The sequence below is a fragment of the Danio rerio genome, chromosome 12 (genome assembly GCF_052040795.2).
Source record: "Danio rerio strain M-AB ecotype USA chromosome 12, GRCz13ab, whole genome shotgun sequence".
Taxonomy (NCBI): domain Eukaryota; kingdom Metazoa; phylum Chordata; class Actinopteri; order Cypriniformes; family Danionidae; genus Danio; species Danio rerio.
Genome location: NC_141032.1, coordinates 22,904,821 through 22,928,007, shown reverse-complemented (window position 1 = coordinate 22,928,007; position 23,187 = coordinate 22,904,821). Strand labels below are relative to the sequence as shown.

At 32.7% G+C, this 23,187-nt stretch overlaps 3 protein-coding genes across 5 annotated transcripts; 2 read left to right on the top strand and 1 right to left on the bottom strand.

The window, feature by feature from the left end:
- Positions 1–297: 297 nt before the first annotated feature.
- gip (gastric inhibitory polypeptide) lies at positions 298–2,829 on the top strand. Its single transcript, NM_001080059.1, is given in 5 exon segments — positions 298–343; positions 418–521; positions 2,255–2,404; positions 2,494–2,589; positions 2,674–2,829. Coding segments are annotated over 4 exon segments (339 nt in total). The 5' UTR covers positions 298–343; positions 418–438; the 3' UTR covers positions 2,684–2,829.
- Positions 2,830–4,714: 1,885 nt separating this feature from the next.
- snf8 (SNF8 subunit of ESCRT-II) lies at positions 4,715–10,222 on the top strand. Of its 2 annotated transcripts, none has more exons than XR_015503422.1 (8): positions 4,715–5,061; positions 5,156–5,206; positions 5,302–5,440; positions 6,655–6,759; positions 7,283–7,355; positions 7,957–8,164; positions 8,275–8,395; positions 9,811–10,222. XR_015503422.1 is itself a non-coding variant. In NM_001007412.1 (8 exon segments), coding segments are annotated over 8 exon segments (777 nt in total). In that variant the 5' UTR covers positions 4,753–5,007; the 3' UTR covers positions 9,949–10,180.
- On the bottom strand, positions 10,206–22,439 carry calcoco2 (calcium binding and coiled-coil domain 2). 2 transcript variants are annotated; one of them, XM_087275115.1, is made up of 14 exons: positions 22,366–22,423; positions 21,792–21,982; positions 21,529–21,622; positions 17,735–17,892; positions 17,528–17,653; positions 15,980–16,060; positions 15,784–15,899; positions 15,623–15,692; positions 14,683–14,817; positions 14,378–14,563; positions 14,208–14,294; positions 12,154–12,325; positions 12,016–12,041; positions 10,206–11,940 (listed from the first exon to the last, which is right to left on the bottom strand). In XM_087275115.1, the coding sequence occupies exons 2-14, from the start codon at positions 21,963–21,965 to the stop codon at positions 11,779–11,781; spliced, it is 1,587 nt and encodes a 528-aa protein (XP_087131241.1). In that variant the 5' UTR covers positions 21,966–21,982; positions 22,366–22,423; the 3' UTR covers positions 10,206–11,778.
- Between the last annotated feature and the right edge of the window lie 748 nt (positions 22,440–23,187).

Sequence of the window (23,187 nt, the reverse complement as noted above, 5' to 3'; positions counted from 1 at the left end):
TTAGCTTGGAAACATTTTACACCAACCATTATACTGCTCAGATTTCACTTGTTTGCCTTTAAAAACTAATAGTTTAATGGCCCCATTTCTATATTTTCAGTTCCACCACTATGTGCTTTTTCCAGTACAAAACACAAAGAGTGTAAATAGATTTGACACCTAAGGCCTGTAAGAAAAAGCAGTCTTATCAGCTTTTATGTCAACGTGTTGCGTTTGTTATGAATTATTTTGATGATGTGGAAATAAGTTAATGTCAACCACACTGTATAAAAGAGGCATTCAGATTTCTGGAGAGTCATACACCAGTTTAAGAGCAGACCCAGGTCCATCTGAAGCAGAAAAGGTACGTCTAAAGACATTTGCATTCAGCTTTTCAGTTGTTGGATTCATTCAGTATTTTTTCTCTCTCATTTGAAGTATTACGGGGAGGGAAAAAAAATGAAGGCTGCGATGTTTGCGCTGGTTTTGATTTGCCTTGGAAGTGTCTGGTCATCCGCAGGATCCCAGCCACTTGATAGCAGGTAAGATAATAATTAAAAGGATAGTTCACCAAAAATAAAAACGTACTTGACCTTAGTCCCAAACCTTAATATGAATTTCTTTTTTCTGTTGATCACAAAAGAAGATAGTTTGAAGAATTTTGGAAACCAGTAACCATTGATATACAGAAAAACTGTGGAAGTCAGTGGAGGTTTTCAACGTTCCTCAAAATATCTTTTTTTTATGTGTTCAACAGAAGAAAAAGTTTAACAGATTTGGAACAAGTGAAGGGTAGTGAAGAGTAAATAGTGACAAAATTTTTATTTTTGGGTGAACTATCACTTTAGGTATAACTGCTGATGATCAAATGCAAAATGGTTACTGTTTGAAATGCATCAGCCTTTTGGGCAAAGATTCCATTGATTAATCAGTAGAAATTAACATGCTGTTATGCTGTTATAAATCAAAGGATTTATTCTTTTAGCCTAGATTCACATTCATCTCATTTCAATACATTCATTCATTTTCCTTCAGCTTAGTCCATTATTTATCAGAGGTTGCCACAGAGGAATGAACCACCAACTATTCCAGCATACTGAATATTTTATGCTGCGAATGTCCTTCCAGCCGCAACCCAGTAATGGAAACTAATTTTAATGTACATTATTCAATTCAAATTTAACTTTTAGTATTATAGTATAGTATATTTCATAGCATTAAATAGGCTGAGCTAAGATGAAGTAATAAAGTCCAGCTGAAATTGTTATTAATTTTGTTAACAATGATTAATAAATAACAAATGCATCGTCATAATGCCTAAATATTTAGTGTTGAAGTTAGGAAAGTGTTGTAAATTGCATTTTGTTGCATAAAATAAAATGTAAAAAATATATGTTACATATACAAAAATTCATATAAAATCCAGGTAAAGTGTGTGGATAATGCTCCAAATAACATTCATGAAGTTAAAATGTCAAAATGCTGAAAACATCATGTTCCATCATAATTCATCGTAACATTAAACAACACATTTATTCTGACCTGTACTTAAAGTAAATTAATATATTATGAAAAATGTGATTACTAATAACTTTTGTATTGAAAGATTCTAAAATTATTTGTTTACATATGTAGAATTAGATTTGTGGATGGTGCGGTGTATGTAGTTCTGTCACCTCATAGCAAGAAGGTCGCTGGTTCAAGCCTCGGCAGGTTCAGGTGGCATTTCTGTGTGGAGTTTGCATGTTCTCCCCGTGTTTGCATTGGTTTCCTTCGGGTGCTCCGGGTACCCCCACAAGTCTAAAGACATTCGCTATAGGTGATTTAGATGAGCTAAACTGTCATAGTGTATGTGTGTGTGTGTGTGTGAGAATCAGTGTGTATGGGTGTTTCCCAGTGATGGGTTGCAGCTGGAAGGGCATCTGCGTAAAACATAAGCTGGAAAAGCTGGTGGTTCATTCCACTGTGGCAACCCCTGATTAATAAAGGGACTAAGCCAAAAAGAAAATGAATGAATGAATGAATGAATTAGATTTGTTGGGTATATAAACTATACTGTTACACTGAATGACACTTTAGTGGGTACCTTCTTTAAAACATGGTAAATATATAATGACTATACATATTATTTTTTACCTAATGTTAAAAGAACCTTCTTTTGACCAACATAAAATAATATCAAAATTATAACTGACCTATAATATCAGGAATATATCAAAGAACATCTCTGAGAGAATATTTCTGCCATTTATTTGATTTGCTTGTTTTGTTGAAGTATAATCCATAGCTCACCAAATGACATCCAGAAGCTCAGTCGCCGATATGCTGAATCAACTATTGCCAGCGACATTAGCAAAATCGTGGACTCGATGGTTCAGAAAAACTTTGTGAACTTTCTGCTGAATCAGAGAGAGAAGAAGAGCGAGTGAGTTTGAGGAAATGAGCAGCAGTTCATATATATTTAGTAGAACACAAAAAGTAAAGCTCTGATGTCCATCTGATGCTTATTTCTAGACCGGCTCTGACTGAAGATCCAGAATCTCACATCTTCAATGATCTGCTGAAGAAGGAGTTTGTAATGTGGATTCAAAGTAAAGGCGACACTTTCAAGTATGTTGACTTCTGCAAGTGCAATTAACTAATATCATGCAGCTTAAATTGCAAGTACAAATTCTCTCTTTTTTTAACCCACAGGAATCAATAATGCATGAAAGGACACACTTTTTAAGTGCAATTTGAAGGTCAGACTGAAACTCTTGAGGAATGTAGAGCAGATACTTTTAAATCATTAGTCAAGTGTCTTGTTATGTATCTAGAATGTAAATCATAATTAAATTGCTTTTAAAAGCCATAAAGTGTGATTTGTGCTTCTTTACTATTACAAACGCTGCACTGTTTCATGATATTAATATGAAAATGTTATTTACAGGCTTTAGAAAAACTGTTTTCTCGGGATGTATAATTTAAATATTAAACAACAGCGCCTAATGTATAAACCTTGCAGTAAATGCTTGGGATTAATTTAGGATAGACACTAGGAAACAGGGTTATTATAGTTAATTAAAGCAAAAAAGAAAAGGGATTACGTCATGTTTTAAATAACATTTCAAATAAAAATTGTTTAACTAAATAAACATTAAATGAACGAAAATGCAATATAAAATAATCCAATTTTTTTATTTAGTCTTTTTGGCACAATATTTTATATTTTTATTTAGTGTAACTTAAAATTAACTCAACTAAAACACAAATGAATACAGTGATATAAACTTATATAAATTTAGGAACTAAAATGTCTATTTAATTTAAATCTATGATTAGACGTCTTTAATTTAAATATTTGTTTTAATAATCAAAACTTCAACAGTCTCATCTCAATAATAAAAAAATATATATTAAATGAAAAAAAAAATCATAGTACAATTTCAAACTTATAATATCTTAAAAATGTTTCCTAGTATCTATTGGATAAATGCTGTTGTGTACGACAGTGGAAAAAACCCAGGAGTGTTACAGGCGGTTATTCTAAGAACTTCTATGACTGTATAAATTAACATACATGGGTCTTCATTGCCCTACACTAATAGCTAACCACTCACTGTTTTTCAGCTTAGTCCCTGATTGCCAAAGCAGAATAAATTACAAACTTGTTAAACTTAAAATGTCCTTCCTGACACAACCCAACACTGAGAGTACACTAACTCGTGCTGGGAAATATCCACACACTCTCTAATTCACACACACACTTCTACATATTAAGATCAATTACCTAAATCAGCTATGGCGACACAGTGGCGCAGTAGATAGTGTTGTCACCTCACAGCAAGAAGGTCGCTGGTTCAAGCCTCAGCCGGGTCAGTTTGCGTTTCTGTGTGGAGTTTGCATGTTCTCCCTGCGTTTGTGTGGGTTTCTGTCGGGTGCTCCAGTTTCCCCTACAGTCAAATGACATGCGGTACAGGTGAATTGGATAGGCTAAATTGTCCGTAGTGTATGAGTGTGAATGAATGTGTGTGGATGTTTCCCAGAGATGCGTTGCGGCTGGAAGGGCATCCACTGTGTAAAAACCTGCTGGATAAGAAGGTGGTTCATACCGCTGTGGTGACCCCGGATTAATAAAGGCACTAAGCCGAAAAAGAAAATAAATGAATGAATGAAAATCAGCTATACCGCATGTCAATGAACTGTGGGGAAAACAGCAGTACCAGAACATAAACTCTACACAGAAATGCCTCTAGCTGAAATCACCTTCCTCCTGTGAGGCGACAGTCCTAATCAATAAGCCACCTTACCACCCAGTATCTATATCTAATAAATAATTGTCTAATAGTACAAAATCTGATAAATAAATACTAGTATGTTATAAAATCTAGACTATATTTAATAGGTACCAGTAATACTAATCTAATGATTAAGCAGTGTTAAGTGCCAGTATACTTTATAAACAAACACTAGTAGCCTAAGTACTGAAGTAAGCCACTACTAGTACTACTAATGTTAGCTAAGCCAACGAATAATTACTAGTAACCTACCTCATAGAAAATAGCTGAATAAAGTAAAAAAAGTAGTTAAAATTTAAGGACTAGACGCAAATAAGTTTATAGCCTTGTCTTTACCAATACCTTGACCAGGTTTGTCAACAGTCTGTCGCTTGATTTGTTAGTTGCTCTCCAGTCCGCTTGATGGTGTCATCGAGTATATTCACCAAAACATTAGTGACGACACTGGACTCCAGAGTCTTCTTCTTCAGGAGTCCAGAAGAAATAACACACCTCTGTGGATGTTTTCTTTCTGGATTGTTGGAAACTGATTTAAAAAGCAGCGTAAATGAAAGATATCAACTCTATTCTTTGTCGTTTTATGATATAACGTTAGATTAGTTTGTCATGTTCGGTCTCAATGTGTCTGTATGTAGTTCGCGCGCTGTTTAGCTGACTGGGAAGTCAATTACAAGAGTTGTAACAGGGCACAGGGAAATAATACAGCTTCGCTGTTGTAGTGTAGTATTTGAGACTTTCTTATTTAGCCATCATGCACAGAAGAGGAGTGGGAGCTGGGGCGATAGCCAAAAAGAAACTCGCTGAGGTACAGTACAATGACTGCATTTCCGACAAATATATAATATTAAAAATTGACATATTCACCTAAGTTAGCTGACTTGTTTTACTTACTGTCACAGGCAAAGTATAAAGAGAGAGGAAGTGTCCTGGCTGAGGATCAGATCGCACAGGTAAACCCTGACAGCGAATTTAAATGACACCTCATAAATGTGAAACAACACGGAATGAGCCCATTTTCATCAGTGCGTGTGTGTTCTTCTGGCAGATGTCGAAACAACTGGACACGTTTAAGACCCATTTGGAGGAGTTTGCCAGCAAACATAAACAAGAAATCCGTAAAAGCTCACAGTTCAGAGTGCAGTTCCAGGAGATGTGCGCCACTATAGGGGTTGATCCTCTTGCATGTAAGTGTTTGTCAAAGTGTTCCAATGTTTTGTCAGAGTTTCCATTTAGGCCCAAATAGATTTGTCACCCTGGCTGAAAAAGGTAATCGGTGGAAATTGTTGGTAATTGAAATGTAATGTATATCTATCAGCTGAAAGCTAGAACCACATTTAGTCAAGATACAACTACTTGTGAATCCGAGGATTCAAAAACAATAAATATAATAGAAAATCTTTAAATATTGAGATGTATAATAATATTTTTTGATTATTGTCATGCCAGCAACCAAGGCCATTTTCATGGAAAGAACATTTCAATAATAAATAAACAAATAAGAACAACAAACAAATGAATACACAAGTTAAATAAGATTTTTAGTGTTAATACTTGATAAGAAAAAAATAAATAAATCCTAGTGTCATTTTGTTAAAAAAAATATCCCAAAGAGAGTTCATTTCATAAAAAAGTCTTCTGGAATCAATAAAAGCAGGACTGTTCAGTAAAATGTGTTTTCTAAATATTGAGAAAATCACCTCTAAAGATGTCCAGATGAAGTTCTTAGCCATGCATCTTTACTTCATATTATAACAGTTTTGCACATAAAAAGGAAAGGTATAATTTTGACTCATACAATGTTTTTTAACTATTCCCACAAATAAAACTTTTTTTGAGGTCCAGGCTCACATTTTATGATTTAATAATAAGGTGTAATTTGTGCTCATGCAAAAGCTGTGTGAATTTTTTAAGCATACTTAACTACACTTGTTAATTTAATAATAATATATTGTATAAACGTAATATAATAATTTATACAGATTTCATATGACCATACTGTACATACTGTATTAAATCAGTTATTTATATATATATATATATATATATATATATATATATATATATATATATATATATATATATATATAGAATGTGTGTGTGTGTGTGTATATGGCTTTCATTTTATGTATAATCCAAATTATTTGTAATCATAATAACTTATAATTTTTAGTTATATAACAGTGATTCTTAATACATAGGTATTTCCCAACAGTCACTACTGAGAAGAAATTCAGCCTTTAAATATTTATTTTTAAAACTAAAATGTTTAAAATCTTTGTGAATGAGTATACATCATTAAAGTCAGAAGTAAATAAAAAAAGTTATAATTAAGTTATAATTAATTATACTTTCAAATAATTAAACTTTACTAACTGTATTCTTCTCTGTATGTGTGCAGCTGGGAAGGGATTTTGGTCTGAAATGCTTGGAGTTGGTGATTTCTACTATGAGCTCGGCGTACAGATCATTGAAGTCTGTTTAGCTCTAAAACACAGGAATGGTGGTAAGTTTTGGAAGTTCATAATGTATAAATGATAATACATTTATTATTATTATCACTATTATCAAAAGACAAGCTCTAGTGTGACAATAAAAGTTGAACTGTGATGCATCTTTCTCCTAATTCTAATTAGTCCCTCAAGGTATTCAACAATCACATATGTTTAATTAAAATGACAATAGCTATATTTTCATCTAAAGTTGAAAATGTAACATCCACAAAAAATAATAATGCATAAATATTTCTGCAATGTGTTTGTCATAACTGAAATCATAACTTTTTGAGGAAGTGTTTTAAATGATCAATAACAAAAACAGAAGTTAATGCAACTGGGAAAAACCCTGCCTCATAATTAGCTCATAACATACATCATCTTTATCTTGCATTTAAAGGCAGATGCCTGATGTTTGGCAAAAAAATCTTGTAAACCTTAAAACCTTTTTATTGTAAAAATGATGTATAACAATAAATATGACTTTTATAAGTATAAATATAACCAATAAATGACTTTTTTTTTCTTCTGCAGGTCTCATCACATTAGATGAACTTCACCATCGCGTCTTGAAAGGAAGAGGGAAGTTTGCACAAGATGTGAGCCAGTGAGTTTCTTTTTCAACCACATGGGTCAAAGAAAGAGGAGGTTTTATGGATCAAAACTATTATGTTTTAATACATAAAATGTATTGCATATTTTTATGTAGATTTACAGAAAACTCCCACTAAAGTGTAAACTGTAATTCAGGGTAGCAATAGTTTATATACAAATAATTATAGTCAAGTGTATTGAGATCAACTTCGATGACATTAAAAGACCCCATTTGTCGTCTTTCAACTTGCCACTAGTACTAATATTATAAAATTTAGAATGGTGTCATATTATTGTTTTAATAGGAACAGGTCAGAGTATGTTCTTCTTACTCTGAATGATAATTATGCCTAAAAAATGGGCAAAATGTATTTTTAAAAAATTATCTTTTTGTTTACCAAAATGAATGACATCATCATCATCATCATAAGCATTTTGAGTGGAAATAATGATCAAACAAATGACACAGGGGCACACAATTACACACAAAGCTTTCTTCAAATATCATTTGAAACATATGCTTACTATCAATGAACCTAATTTGATCCAAATGCCTGTTCTTCTACTGTTCTTTAGCTAATCTAAATACATGAATTCTCTTACCACTCATTAAGGGATGATCTGGTGCGGGCCATCAAAAAGCTGAAGGCAATGGGCAACGGCTTTGGGATGATTCCTGTTGGTGGCACATATCTAGTGCAGTCTGTCCCAGCAGAGCTCAACATGGATCACACTGTGGTCCTTCAGCTGGCAGAAGTAATCAGTAACACACACACACACGCTCATAAACACACACACACACACACACACACACACACGCACGCACACACACACACACGCACGCACGCACGCACATAAACACGCACGCACATAAACACACACACACACACACACACACACACACACACACACACACACACACACACACACAGTCTAAAACCTTAAAGTCTCTGTGATTTTCTTTTCCATGTTTTACAGAAAAAGGGTTACGTGACAGTGAGTGAAATCAGAGAGAGCCTCAAGTGGGAGAAAGAGCGGGCCTGTCATGTTCTTGTAAGTTTTCAAGACAAACAAAAAAAACAAACGCATTTTATGTTAGAGCTGCATGATTCTGGATTAACTGACAATCACAATTAGATTGTTTTAAAACTGAGATCATGATTCTTCCACTATTCTGGATAGATGCTTATGAGATGACAAAACTAGTCATTTACTTGAGGTTCTGAAAACATTTTATTTGCTTCAAATGAGATTTATGTATATTAATAGTATATTCTTATTTTTGTAAAAATCAATGATTCGATAACTCACCCATTAAAACTTAGTTTCACTACTAGATGATTCTACGGTGACTTTGAGAGAGCTTAGTGTGCTGCAATTTAAGAAAACATTCAGCAAATTAAGAAAAGATCTGTTTGACGGCACACGTGCTGCAAATCCTCAAAACCCAAACACATTTTTTTAAATCGCGCAGCATTTCACACAATGCAAACAAATTAATAAAATGTGCTGCATTTTCTCACAACACAAACATTTTACAAAAATGCACTGCATTTTCTCACAATACAAAAAGACTGGAAAACAACAGAAAGGTTTCAAGGGGACCCAAAAACGTTATGGATGCAGCTGTGCCATGACTATTGCTCAGTGAAGTTGTAGGTGATCTTTGAAAGGTGAGTTTTTTGTTTGTTTGTTTTAATGTCCCAATTAATTTATTAGCCTAAATAACCATAACCATAAACCCCTTGAAAAACTTATGTTGTGTTGTGAGAAAATGCAGCACGTTTTATGAATTTGTTTGCATTGTGTAAAAAAATGCAAAGAGCTTTTTTTTTTTACAAAATGTGTTTGCGTTGTGAAGATTTGCAGCATGTGTGTTGTCTTACAGATGAAGATCTTTTCTTAATTTGCTAGTGTTTTTTGTAAGTCTATGTGTTTTCTTATATTGCAGCATGCAAAGCTCTCTCTGCCACCGTATGATTTAGCATTTTTAAAGATTCTCTTGAATATTTTAATTGACGAATAAATTTGGTTACATTAGTTGCTGTCGAATTGTGAATTTAATTATTACTATAAATATCACTATCAATATTTTTATCAGAATTATAAACCACTATCCCAAAACCTCTGTGGCAGTTTGAATGTTTGTAACACAGAATTAATAATGTTTGTTGAAAATACTAAACACAAAGAATGTTTTATAACTATATACCCTCAAAAAAATTATTTGCTGCTTAAACAACTTAAAATGAGCTGAATCAAAACAATTCTTGAGTTAAACTTAATTGTTTGATGTTCAACCCACTTAAGTTTATAAAACTAACAGTTAACTTAACCAATTTGCATTGAGACATGAAGGAAATAAGTGGAACCCTGCATTCTTACAGTGCATGTCAACTGATGTCTCTGAGTCTGCAATCTTTAATCAAACAACCGTGCAGCTCTAATTCAAATCATCTGTTTTTCAGGATCACCTGCTGAAAGAAGGTTTAGCGTGGCTGGACTCTCAAGCTGCCGGGGAGCCGCAGTATTGGCTGCCTGCTCTGTTCTCAGAGCTCTTATCACAAGACGTTACACCTGAAGAGGCCAATCAAATGACACCTTAAGAACAAGACATTATTTTGTAAATATGCAGTTGCGGTAAAGGAGACAAAAGCCAAGGTCAAAGAATGTCTTGTACTCTGAGAACTCTGCTTTTTTTTTTTTTTTTTTTTTTTTTAAAGAAAAAATGGGATAATAAAAGTATCTGCTTTAAGTCATATTTCTGAAAACCCAACAAGCCTCAATATGTTTTATATGTTAGTTATTTTAATATCTGACATTTCACTGGAAAAAAAATTTTGTGGTAAATAAAAGCCAATAATTTGTATGTGTATTTTATCTGACAGATGTTTATTGCTTTATTTTGGATAGTATTATTGGATATTTACCCAGTCCAGATGTCAAAGTGATACTGCAAGCAATACATAATAATAATAAAAAGATTGTATTTGCTTGTTTTAGATACATAAAGACTAATAGTTCAAGAGAAATTATGTAGAGCTGTAAAATCCTTGACCATTTAGCGCTATTACAAAGTGCCACCATATTTTCGAAACATTATTAGCTAGGAATGTGCGATTATTTTTAGATCAAAATCCAGATTTTTAGGGGTATTTTTGATGACAAAATTTTGCAGAGTGTGATTTATATTGGTTTTGGCTGATCTAAGCCTGTCGCAGATAAATATGAAACTAAAACCACTAGTAGGAGTCAGCAAGTCTTAATGACTTATTCACTTAATTGTTCTGTCAACTAATTTGTTAAAAATATCCGATACATTAAAAAACAAGAACAAAAAAAATCGAATCAATGCAAGTGACCAACTTTATCAATGACTAATTAACTCACTCAATTCATTCCAACACCACAGTGTTGCACAAGTTTTTTTCTGGTCAAGCTTTGTTTGGAACGAATTTCCATTGCAGAATAAAAATTGTATGCATATGAATGGAAGTCAATGGGGTGAATAACAGGGTTGCATCGATTATATTTATATGCTAGTGTTGAAATATTTGGTTGCACTTTAGAATAATGCTCCGATATTTAATGAGTATGCTAACATTAACTAAGCGTGAATAATCTTGTAAAGCATTTATTAATCATAGTTCAACATTAAGTAATGCATTATAAAATCAGAAGTTCTGCTTGTTAATATTAATGCACCATGAGTTAATATAAACTAACCTGAAAGAATGTTATTTAACCTAAATAACATTAACTAAGGTTAACAAAGATGAATACCATAATAAATGCCTTACGAGTAATTTATTCATGTTAGTAAATTGATGAACTCATGGACCATTATTTTAAAGCATTACCAAATATTGAACTCTGCCAAATGTGTATTCAACCAATGCTAAAAACAGTGCTTGGATGATAAAACAAGACAATTTTGTATATGTAATTTTACAAAATAAAGTTGTTAATTTACAGTTTTAATAATATAACGAATTTATATCAAAACGCCAGCTGTGCTGTCAATTTAAATTATATTTTATAAAACAAAATCTTTATAATTACTAATACAAAGTTATTTTTAAGAAGAATTTTTTTTTTTTAATCATGGAGCTAGTTATGGGATAGATTTGTTGTGAAATCCTGGCAACCCTCTTGAAAACGGCTGTTTGTTTGTTTTTACTGCGTCTCATCATCAGTATTTTCACTCTTGCTTTTGTGTCATTATTTGAAAAGTGATATGAATTAAAAAGAAACTTAAACCTGGATATCTTTTGTTTTCAAAAAGGATGCTCATTCTAGTTGCAATCTAATAAAATGCATCAGCGAATGCTTTTAGACTCTCAAAATGTAACTTCGTTTGTTATAAAGTGAATAATCTCCTAAATAACATCAGAACAATGAACATCGCACACCCCTAATGTCAGAAACAGAGTAAGCTAATCCGCATGACTGTAGACATGATCTTCAAACTCCTGCTGTTGCCAGTCATCACAGATCAGAGTGCAGAACGGGCACACTTTGTGACACTGTTCGTGTTGTGCCAGTTCATCCTCGCTGATCCCAGGAAAACTCTCCCGACAGTGCTGGCACACCCTAGCCTGCACATGTGGAAAATGCAAACAGTTAAGTCATTTTGTGCTGTGTTGAAACAAAAAAATGTCATAAGTTATTACCTGTGTGTCTGTCTGTGCAGGATTTGCTGTAACGTAGAAATAAAATATTGTTTTATTTGCTCGTTTTAAAACAGATTCCAGATTTTTTTTGTCTGAATCTTTATATTTTACTATTTTTATGATTGTTATTGTACCAACCTGTCAGTTCATCAATTTCCTCGTAGTGATGAGGGTCTGAAGATGTGTATTCAGTGGAGGCCGGTGGGCTTTGAGGTTGAGGACTGGAAATCTGATCAGACATTGCAGCAACAGATGCAACCTGGTAGTCGAATAATGCCCGACGAAGCTTATTTACTTCATCCTGCAACTCCTGGAGGTTTAAAAAAATAAAGAAATGAAATGACAAGATCTTAATAGTCATTAAATAATGATTGACTGACATGAACTCTGTAGTATCACGTTTGGTGTTAAAGGGATAGTTATACACACACACATACGGTACAACAAGGTACTGGAAATATTCCTCAGAGATTTTGTTCCCTATTGACATGATAGCATCTTGCAGTTGCTGCAGATTTTTTGGCTGCACTTCCATGATGCAAATCTCACGTTCCACCACATCCTAAAGGTGATCTATTGGACTGAGACATTATAACATGGTGTGTTATCCTGCTGGAAGTAGCCATCAGAAGATGGGTACACTGTGATCATTAAGGGACGGACATGGCCAACAACAATATTTAGGTAGGCTGTGGTGTTTACACGATGCCCACTTGGTACTAATATGGCCAAAGTGTGCTAAGAACATACAGCATCCCCCACAAAATCACGATTACATGACCACCATGAGCCTAAACCCTTGATACAAGGCAGGATAGATTCATGCTTTCATGTTGTTGATGCCAAAATCTGACCTTCAACATTCTTTGTAAAGCATAGAGACGGTTGCGTTTACTTACTTTAAATTTGCGTTAACAAGCAGTTGGACAGGTGTACCTAATAAAGTGTCAATTTCAAGGGCAAAATCATTCCATTAATAAATATAAAATTTTTAACATTAATATATGATCCAAATTCTAAACCTGACACTGGTGAATATCTCATTGAGTAAGTTGTTTAACAAGTTTCATTCTTCTGGTGAACACAAAAGAATATTTTATGAGAAATGCTTGTAATCAGATTGACCATTGATTTCCATAATATTTTTTCCTACATTGGAAGTTTATAATTACCATTAGGGTTTTGGATATAAACTTTTTTAAAAGTGTCTTCTTGTGTTGAGCAGAAGAAATAAACATATACAGGTCTAGAACATGTGGAGGGAGTATAAAGGACTATTTACAATTTTTAATGAACATTCTACTAATTACACTCATGAAAAATTTTAAGTCAGCACAATTGTTGATTTATCAATCTTTTTTAAATATATAAAATTTTTATTCAAAACATTAGATTTTTTAGTCACACTTTACAATAAGGTTTCATTAGTTAATGTTAGTTGAAGTTATTACTAGCATGAGCCAATTATGAACAATACTTGTACAGCATTTATTAATCATAGATCAACATTTACTAATGCATTATTAACATTCAAAGTCATGCTTGCTAACATTATTCACTGCGAGTTAACATAAACTAACAATAAACAACTGTTTTCATTAACTAACATTAACTAACATGAACAAATGTTGTAGTAAATGTATTGTTCATTGTTTGTTCATGTTAGCAAATGCATTAACTAACATTAACTTATAAAAACGGGTAACACTTTACAATAAAGTTGTATATTCATATTTGTATATATTAAATATGTTAAAATATGTTTTAATTTATTTATATTTATATTCAGAATTGTCAAATTAATCTAAAGTTACTAATTTCACATTAAATACTGTTAATCCAATACAATAAATACCGTTCTTTTAAATTATCCATTAATAAGAAAAAACAGCACAGGCAGCAGAACTGTTTTCAACACTGATAATAAATCTTTCTTGATTATCATAAAACCAATTTAAATTAATTGCAAATACAACAGCTACGGAATATTCAGCCTTTGCATAACAGGAATCAATTACATCTTAAAATGCATTATGAAGGTGTTTTTCAAACTTTGAATATGTAACATTACTGTTTCCAACTTAAGCTTTTCTAAAAAAAAAAAAAAAAAAAAGTAAACTCCAACCAACCCCAAACATTTGAAGCATTACCTAACAGTGATGTATAATCTGTGCCAAAACAAAACAGATCACCTCATTCTTTTCCACGAGCTCCTCTCGCTCCAATCTCGATGTCTCTGCCAATTCGTAGACTTTGTTTTGCGCCTGCTGAAGTTGGGTCTGTAACAACAGAATTATGTAAAATATGAAATGAAATATTATTCACTCTCACAAAACAAAATGAAAGTGTCACAGTGCAATACCTGGATTTGACTGGTTTCCTCGTCCTCAGCCTGTTTCTGGCTCATCTCCTCCTGCTTCTTCTTCAGTTCCCTCAGTTCCTGCTCCGCTCCTTCTGCACGTCTGCAGGCTTCTTTACAGGTCTGAACTTCTGTTCGAAGCAGCCCTCTGGCCTCGGTCAGCTGAGTGAGCAGGGCCTGGATCTGTACCTGAGGAGAGATATTTCAGTTTTATATTCATATTTTAATAATTCGTTTTGTATAATAATTTTTAATATTTAATGTTTTAAAGTTACAATATTTTCAATTTCTAAACAGACAAGCCTCACTTTGTCGTTTTCTTGGGCTCTTTGCTCTAACATGGATGTTTGTAGCGCTTTGTTTTCAGCCCTGCAGTCTTTCCTGAGCTCCTGGATTTCCATCTGCAGCTTCTCATTGTCTTTTCTGCTGCTTTGCACGTCCAGCTAAAACCGCATAAATGGCATGTTGAAGTTGAAGTGCTTGTAACCTCATATAAATTTTGTTTCAGCATAATATATATGTGTGTATGAAATATATTTATCATGTATATGTGATACACACACGTACATAAAAAAAAATAAAAAAAACATTTTTTGTTACACAAAGATTTTTATATAATGCATACACATAATAAAAATACACAATACACACATTTATATTATGTCATAGCAAACTTTAATTTTGGATGCGATTAATCAAGATTGTCCAGCACTAACATAACGCTTGCCCTTTAATGGATAGTTTTTTTTTCCATGCTTGTAATTCCCTTTGGATGAAAGTGTCTGATAAATTCATAAATGTAAATGTACACTGCAGAAAAAGACTTTTCTTTGAGTTTTTGTCTTTTTTTCTGGTGCAAATATCAGAAGTTTTTAAATCAAGAAGCATTTTCTATATATTTTCTATATATTTATATTATATTGCAGAAATGCTATCTAAATTTTTTAAATTTGTTTTAGCAAAATCATCTTATTTCCAATTGAAAACAAGATTACTCATGTAAATCATGAAATGTTTTTAGAAGCAAATAATGTGAAGAGTTACATACTGTACATCATATACTGTACATGACTTTGTAGCTTTAATGCTGTGGCCTGAAATATGGACATTTTAAAATGAGCAGATGAGTGTTCATTATTATTATTTTAATGTTATTTCTTTTAACATTTACAAATATATTTATATTTGACAGTTTAGAATAACATTATTTGTTCTGCTTGTTTTTGTGCCTGTGCATACTGTGCAAACCTGTAACAGCTTGGCCTGGTCCTGTACTTTGCTGTAATTTTGTTCCATTTCTTTCAACAAGGTACTCAGTCTGGAGACAAATGACAGATGATCATTTCTACCAAATGTTTGCAAATAAAACATTTTGGCACAAGAAATTCCATAAAAAAGACTGATTTTACCGAAGGGTTTCAGTGTCCTGGAGTTCAATCTGTTGCTGTAACTCAGTTCTCTCTTGCTTCAGCACAAAGATCTTTTGAACAGCTTTCTCATACTTTTCTTGAAGAGGAGTCAGTGACTGTGAATGAATTTGTTCGATAGAAGTCATACATGTTTTAATTAGACCGTTTAAATTATAGAGAAATCTTCTTTCTTTACCTCTTCTATGGCATTATAACTCTGTTCATCTGGCAGTGGTGTTTCAGGTTTATCCTTTGACTTCAAATCCTCCATGGTGCTCTGCAGTTTAGTGTAAGGACAAAGGTATAATCACTTTATGCACTACTGAACATATATAGTGGTGTTTCGCAATGATGCTACTCCAAGAACAATGCAGTAAAACCAGTATTACCTTAACCTATTAAAACTAAAATATTAAAAGAACTAAAATTAAACAAAAATAAAAATGAGAAATATTACACAAAAAAGACAACAAAGTTATATAAAAAATATCAAATCACATTTAACTTAATCATAAAAAAGTTTAGTAAAAAAATGAAAGTGTAAAATGCTAAAAATACTAATGCATACTATTATACATAAATAATACTAAATGAACACAACTTGATTACTATAATTACTGCCATAATTAGAACATTCTGACAAAAAATGGATACAAGGCACAAATACTTCTAACATTGACACTGCATAACAAACCTGACATGCTGTTCATTACAAAAAATTATTTCACACCTTCATTATCTACAAATAATAAGTAATAATAGTAATAAATAATACATACAAATAAATACATAAAATACAGTGTGTGTGTGTGTGTGTATATGTGTATGTGTGTGTATATATATATATATATATATATATATATATATATATATATATATATACATACACATATACATATGTATATATATATATATATATATATATATATATATATATATATATATATATATACATACATATATACATACATATATATATACATACATATACATATATATATATATATATATATATATATATATATATATATATATATATATATATATATATATATATATATATATATATATATATATATATATATATGTATATGTATATATGTATATACACATACATATTTATATACATATATATATATATACTGTATATATACATACATATATATATATATATATATATACATACAGTATATATGTGTGTGTATGTATGTGTAACGCATGTATGATTTATTACTATTATTACTATTATTTGTATGTGTGATTTGTAGATAATGAAGGTGTGAAATGATTTTGAAATTAACTGCATGTCAGGTTTGTTCAAGACACTTCTTATATACATCATAATTATTAGCCCCCCTTTTAATTTTTTTTCTTTTTTTAAATATTTCCCAAATTATATTTAACAGAGCAAATAAATTTTCACAGTGTGCCTTATAATATTTTTTCTTCATGGATAAAGTCTTATTGATGTTATTTCAGCTAGAATAAAAGCAGCTTTTAATTAAAAAAAAAACATTTTAGGGACAAAATTATCAGCCCCTTTAAGCCAACTTTTTTTTTTCGATAGTCTAAAAAACAAACCATTCTTATACAATAATTTGCCTAATTACCCTAACCACATATATATATATATATATATATATATATATATATATATATATATATATATATATATATATATATATATATATATATATATATATATATATACACACACACACACACACTACAAAATCAGACTAACCCTGAGTCGGCTCATCTCATGCAGTCTTTCATCCAACTCATTTCTCAGGATTGTATTTGTTTCTTTCAAGGACTCAATCTCTTTCAGGAAGTCTTCTTTCTCTTTCTCCATTATCTCTGTCTGTTCCTACTCACAAGGACAGTCAATAAAGCATTTGTTTGAATTTTTTGTGTAATCTATATATTTTTTAATTTCACCATATCATACCTGTGTTGTTATGACCAGCAGGTCCTTTTCCAGACTGCAGTCCAGACTTGTTTCTTGGTTTTGAAAGCAGAATGGAGTGCTGGCTCCTTTGACATGCCCACTGCTGTCAACATAGCAGAACTGGTAAAACTCCCCATCATCCTTGGGCAGGTAGCTCTCTGAGGATGCAAAAAAAAAGTATTCATTAAAGGCTAACCTTATCTATTTACCTTACCTTACCCAGTCATCCCCATCCACCGAATTGGTTCTATCACTGTCATTCCACTCCACCAATAGCTGGTATAGTTAGAGCAATGGAGCATCATCTAAGTCAGGGGTGGGCAAACTCGGTCCTGGAGGGCCGGTGTCCTGCACAGTTTAGCTCCAACTCTAATCAAACACACCTGCTTATAGATTTCTAGTGATCTTGAAGACACTGATTAGTTTGTTCAGGTGTGTTTGACTAGTGTTGGAACAAAACTCTGCAGGGACACCGGCCCTCGAGGATCAAGTTTGCCCATCCCTGATCTAAGTGGATGCTCCACACTAATGGTGGTGTGTGGAGAGACACAATACTCCCAATACCCTCACCCCCTTTTATGATAGGATTTATGTGGAACTATGCTAAAGGACTTTTAATTGGTCAATAACCGGGGTTAAAACTTACTGGTGAACTGTATGCCATTGCAAAAAGGTCTTTTTTTTTTTTTAATTTGTGATCTCCACTGGCTGAGTGATATCCATTATATAGAGGGTCTCAGATTGTACAAGAGGCACTGCATTAAATTACATTTTTCCCTGCCATGTTTTTAAAATATGAACATTTATTTTACCCCAGTATATTCAATGGAGCTTCTATGCTAACCTGCCGATTCTGACAGGCGCGTGAAAGTAAACTGCTTTTTGTCTCGTTTTATGCTTCAACAACTAAATGAATGCCAAAGTCTATTCAAATAATTGTATTTTAATTTCCTTACAATATCGATGCTGTAAAAAGAACCGTATAAAATGGAAAGAAAGTCACAATAACCGTTTACCGGAAGTTTATCACTATAGGTAGAAACACTTCCTCTGCATAAACCCTATAGTGAAGTGTCACAGTCCCCAACACTGTCCAAAACAATTCTTGAAGGCCCCTTCATTAACATATTACTGTCATAGGTATCGATATAAGTAAATTAATGAATAAAAAAATGCTATTTTTTTTTTTTCTTTAGAATCAATCATTATTTGTGTTTTTTTACAATATTTAAGTTTTTTGTTTTGTTTTAATTTTTCTGTATAGGTTGTTAATGTTTAATTAATTGTTTATGATCCTTCCACCTCTTTTTACCATTTCATCACTTCTTCCATCTGCTTCTATCTAACGCTCACTTATCATTTAAAGAAAACTTTTAAATAGCTAATAGTCTAATAACATTTTTAAAGCTTCTTCAGACAATCTTAAAATTAATGTAAATTTTTCACATTGTTTTTATAATGGTGTGATGATTTTATTAATTGAATTTAAACTTTATGAAATGGGGGGGGGGGGGATTTTACCTCAATTTGTAGAATTTATTGTTAACTATTGTTATTTTATTATATAATCATTTCCTCAAAATTTATTTATTGTATTTATTTAAAATCAAGATAAATATGTTTAGTGTGAAATCAATAATATGAACTTAGTTAAATATCAACTTGGTTAAAATATTGCAAGCTGTGAAACAATGTTATTTACTGTATGCATAAGTTTTTTTTTTCTTTTTAAAATAGCTTTTATGTGCAGTGTTGTGTCTGTATTTATGATTAATTAATGTAGCACCATTGTCCTGCAAGACATGGCATTTCGTTCCTCTGTATGTCCACACATGTAATAGAATGACAATAAAGCTTGACTTAACTTGACAATATTTAGTAAAACATTTATGAGAATGAAACGCATTGAATGCATTGACAAATACTGTATATAACTTAATTTATTATTATATATTATTGCAGTAGTACTGTTTCATGCACACTATTTTCTTAAATATATTGTTTTGTTAACGTACATTCATTCATTCATTTTCTTTCCGGCTAAGTCCCTTTATTAATCTGGGGGTCGCCACAGTGAAATTAACTTATCCAGCACGTTTCTACGCAGCGGATGCCCTTCCAGCGGCAACCCATCTCTCGGACGCACACTCACTCATACACTACGGACAATTTAGCCTACCCAATTCACCTGTAATGCATGTCTTTGGACTGTGGGGGAAACCAGAGCACCTGGAGGAAACTCACACGACCGCAGGGAGAACATGCAAATTCCACACAGAAACGTTAACTGAGCCGAGCCTTCGAATCCGCGACCCAGCAACCTTCTTGCTGTGAGGCGACAGCACTACCTAATGCGCCACTGTGTCGCCCTGTTTTGTTAACATATGACTAACAAATATGGATCTCATTTAGTTCATTAGATTACATCACAACAAATTTTATATGCAAATATTATATATGCAAATAAAATGCAGATATGATTCAAGCAAAAAAATTGTATCCATTTAATCTAAATAATACAATGACAAAATTTATTTGGAAAATTTAAATGTATTTATTCTGGATAAAATTCTAAATTAAATATACCAATTTATTATTTATCTGATTATTAAGAGCCTAAACATACAGTTAAAAGTCTATCAAATCACTCCAGAGCTGGAGAAATATTAAAAGATATTTTGATATGGAATAACTACTCTGCCAAGCAATCCTCAGACTGTTGCTCCACACATTATTACTTGCCAAGAAAGTGCGCGGCAGCAAACCAAATTATTGAGACACTTGACACATCACAAGGTCCCCTGATATAAGAGCTCTGAGTAACATAGATGTGGTGTTCTACCTTAACTAAAATAGCAGCATGACGTCCCATTCACAGCACTGATGCATCAGGAACACATCTATCATGTCCCCCTTTTTCCTTTAGGCAAACAACGACTTCTAGAGTGACTAGAGTCATTATTATTTACAATCCTATTTCTAAAAGAGTTGGGGCATTAAGAATATAGTGAAATCAATAATAAAAGTTCATTATTTTTATATTTTTATATAATTGATAAAAGTTGAAAGTATTTGTATTCAGAGGCAAGTGAGTGTTTTATAATAGATATTATAGATAGATTTTGCAGTCCAGATCTGTCTCCTAATTCAAAATGTATGGCATTTTTATAAAAGGTAGAACCACATAATCATGTTAGATTAGGCTAAACTTTTGCTTGTAAAACTGAACAACTCTCAACTCCAAAAGAATTGAACACTAAAGTTTCATGGGACACACTGTTTTAAACATGCCTCTGTCCCATTCTTTTGGAGTGTATTGCCAGCATAAAAAAAGTTTAACAGAATAAAACTTATTTTGGCCAGTAGAAACGTTGGAAATCTTTGCTTTATATTTTGGTCAATTAAATGAAGGTTAAAGAGAATTATAGCTCACCCAAAACTGTAAATTCTGCCATAATTTACTCACCCTACATTTGTTTCAAACCTTAATGATTTTCCTTCTTCAGTTTAACACAAAAGAAGATATTTTAAATAATGTTGGAAACATGTAACCATTGACTTAGTATTTCTTTGTTTACTATATGGAAGTCAGTAATTACAGGCTTTCAGCTTTCTTCAAAATTATTTTACACAAATAAAATATATTTAAAATATCTTCTGTGTTCAGCAGAAAAAAATTGTGAAAAATGTATGAGGAAGGTTTTTGAGACCTCTGACATATATGCAGTCTACCTCAGTTTGTGTCAGAGCGAAACACGGAAAAGGAGAGTGAGAGAGGGAGAGGTATTTCCTACCTTTGAAAATCACTTGTTCAGGTTTAGCTTGGTCCAGGTGAGGGGCTTCCACCCAAACATAGTTATAATATTGTTGTGCTGAATTCCAACCAACCTGGAGCATTTCAAAGACTAAATTAAACACCATTGAAAGCAATATGGCAACTTTATTCACAATAAAATGCAAAAGGGGTCTTAAAAAGTACAATCCACAACAAATATGACATCACAAAATATGATGATCAGTAATCGATTAAAGTAAGTGTCTGTTATTGATTACTTACCTTGTAGATACCGATCCAGTCCCTCGGATTGGGCTGCAGGTCTCCGGTGAGCGTGAACCGGCAGGTCACGGCAGTGTTCGGCGGGTATGACGGAGGAACATCGTTAAAAACTACCTGGGAGAATGACGAGGTCTCCATTATAACAATCGATTCTTCCTCCGTTCTGTCGCTCATGGCGGGGTTTATGGAGGGGAACTGTCACCTTTTAGTGGGTCAAAAGATTATTTTAGTCAAAATATATAATGTCCGGTTTGTTTGTCTCCGTTGAAGTTATTTTCACTTTCATTTTTGCGTGAATACGTTTTTACGCTTTACGTAACTAACACAAACATATAAGACAAATACCATCAACCATAACACGTTTGGTTAGGTTTGATTCGTTACCTCGGCGCGTAACGCCTTAATTCATAAAAGTTAGGTAGTCTAACTTAAACATTTTAGATCCAGCTTGTAATCTTGAAAAAAAATTACTTTACACTGTGGGCAAACTCACTATTTACCTTGTTTAGCCTTCTAACGTTACTCGTGTTATTAGGCGATTTATAAACGTTGACAATAAACAACTTCCAGATATAAATAGTTACCTGAACCTCCTTCGGCCGCAGTCCTGTTCGACAGGCTGTCAGAAACACGACTGTTTCTATAAATGAAACTGTCGAGTAAACAGAACCAACTGGGAGATGTAGTTCACTTCTGAGCACGGATTGAGTTCTAGTGTTTAAAGGAGAGAGTGATGGGGATTCCCGTGTACTATGTCATACAGGGTCTGAAATATGGACAGAGAATAGCTCTCAAACTATTATTTTCTAATTCTTAGGTTAAAACATTATATTATGATATTGTGTTGTTAAAATAATTTATGAATACCACATCGCTATGAATAAGAGTCAATAAAATAATTTTTACTTTTTTAGCAATAGGCAAAAAAAAATGTTACGAATTATTTATTTCTGTTCTCATCAAAGGATCATAAAGAATCCTGTTTTTGCACAAAAAAAACAAAACAAAAAAAACAACCACTGACACCTTTAGTAGGAACAATAAATACTTAGAAGTGAGTATTGTCAAGTCTGGTTACCCATTCTCAAAATTGGCCCTTCGCTTTTAAGTGTGGTTCATTCACTCCCCCATTTTCAATTCCTGCTGGGACTGGGAATCAACTCTTCCCCATACCCACCCACACCCACACCCACATTTATTGTATTTACACACACATTTATTATAAAAATGAATTTACAAGAATTTCCTGAGAAAATACACAAAGGACTGAAGGAAATAATGCCATATGTTTTGAAAAAAAAAAACATCCCAAAAATCTGCTAAATAGTGGAAAATTTTGCAGGGACTGATAGATCACCTTTGGTATGTGCTGAAACAGGATGAGTCTAGATAAGTG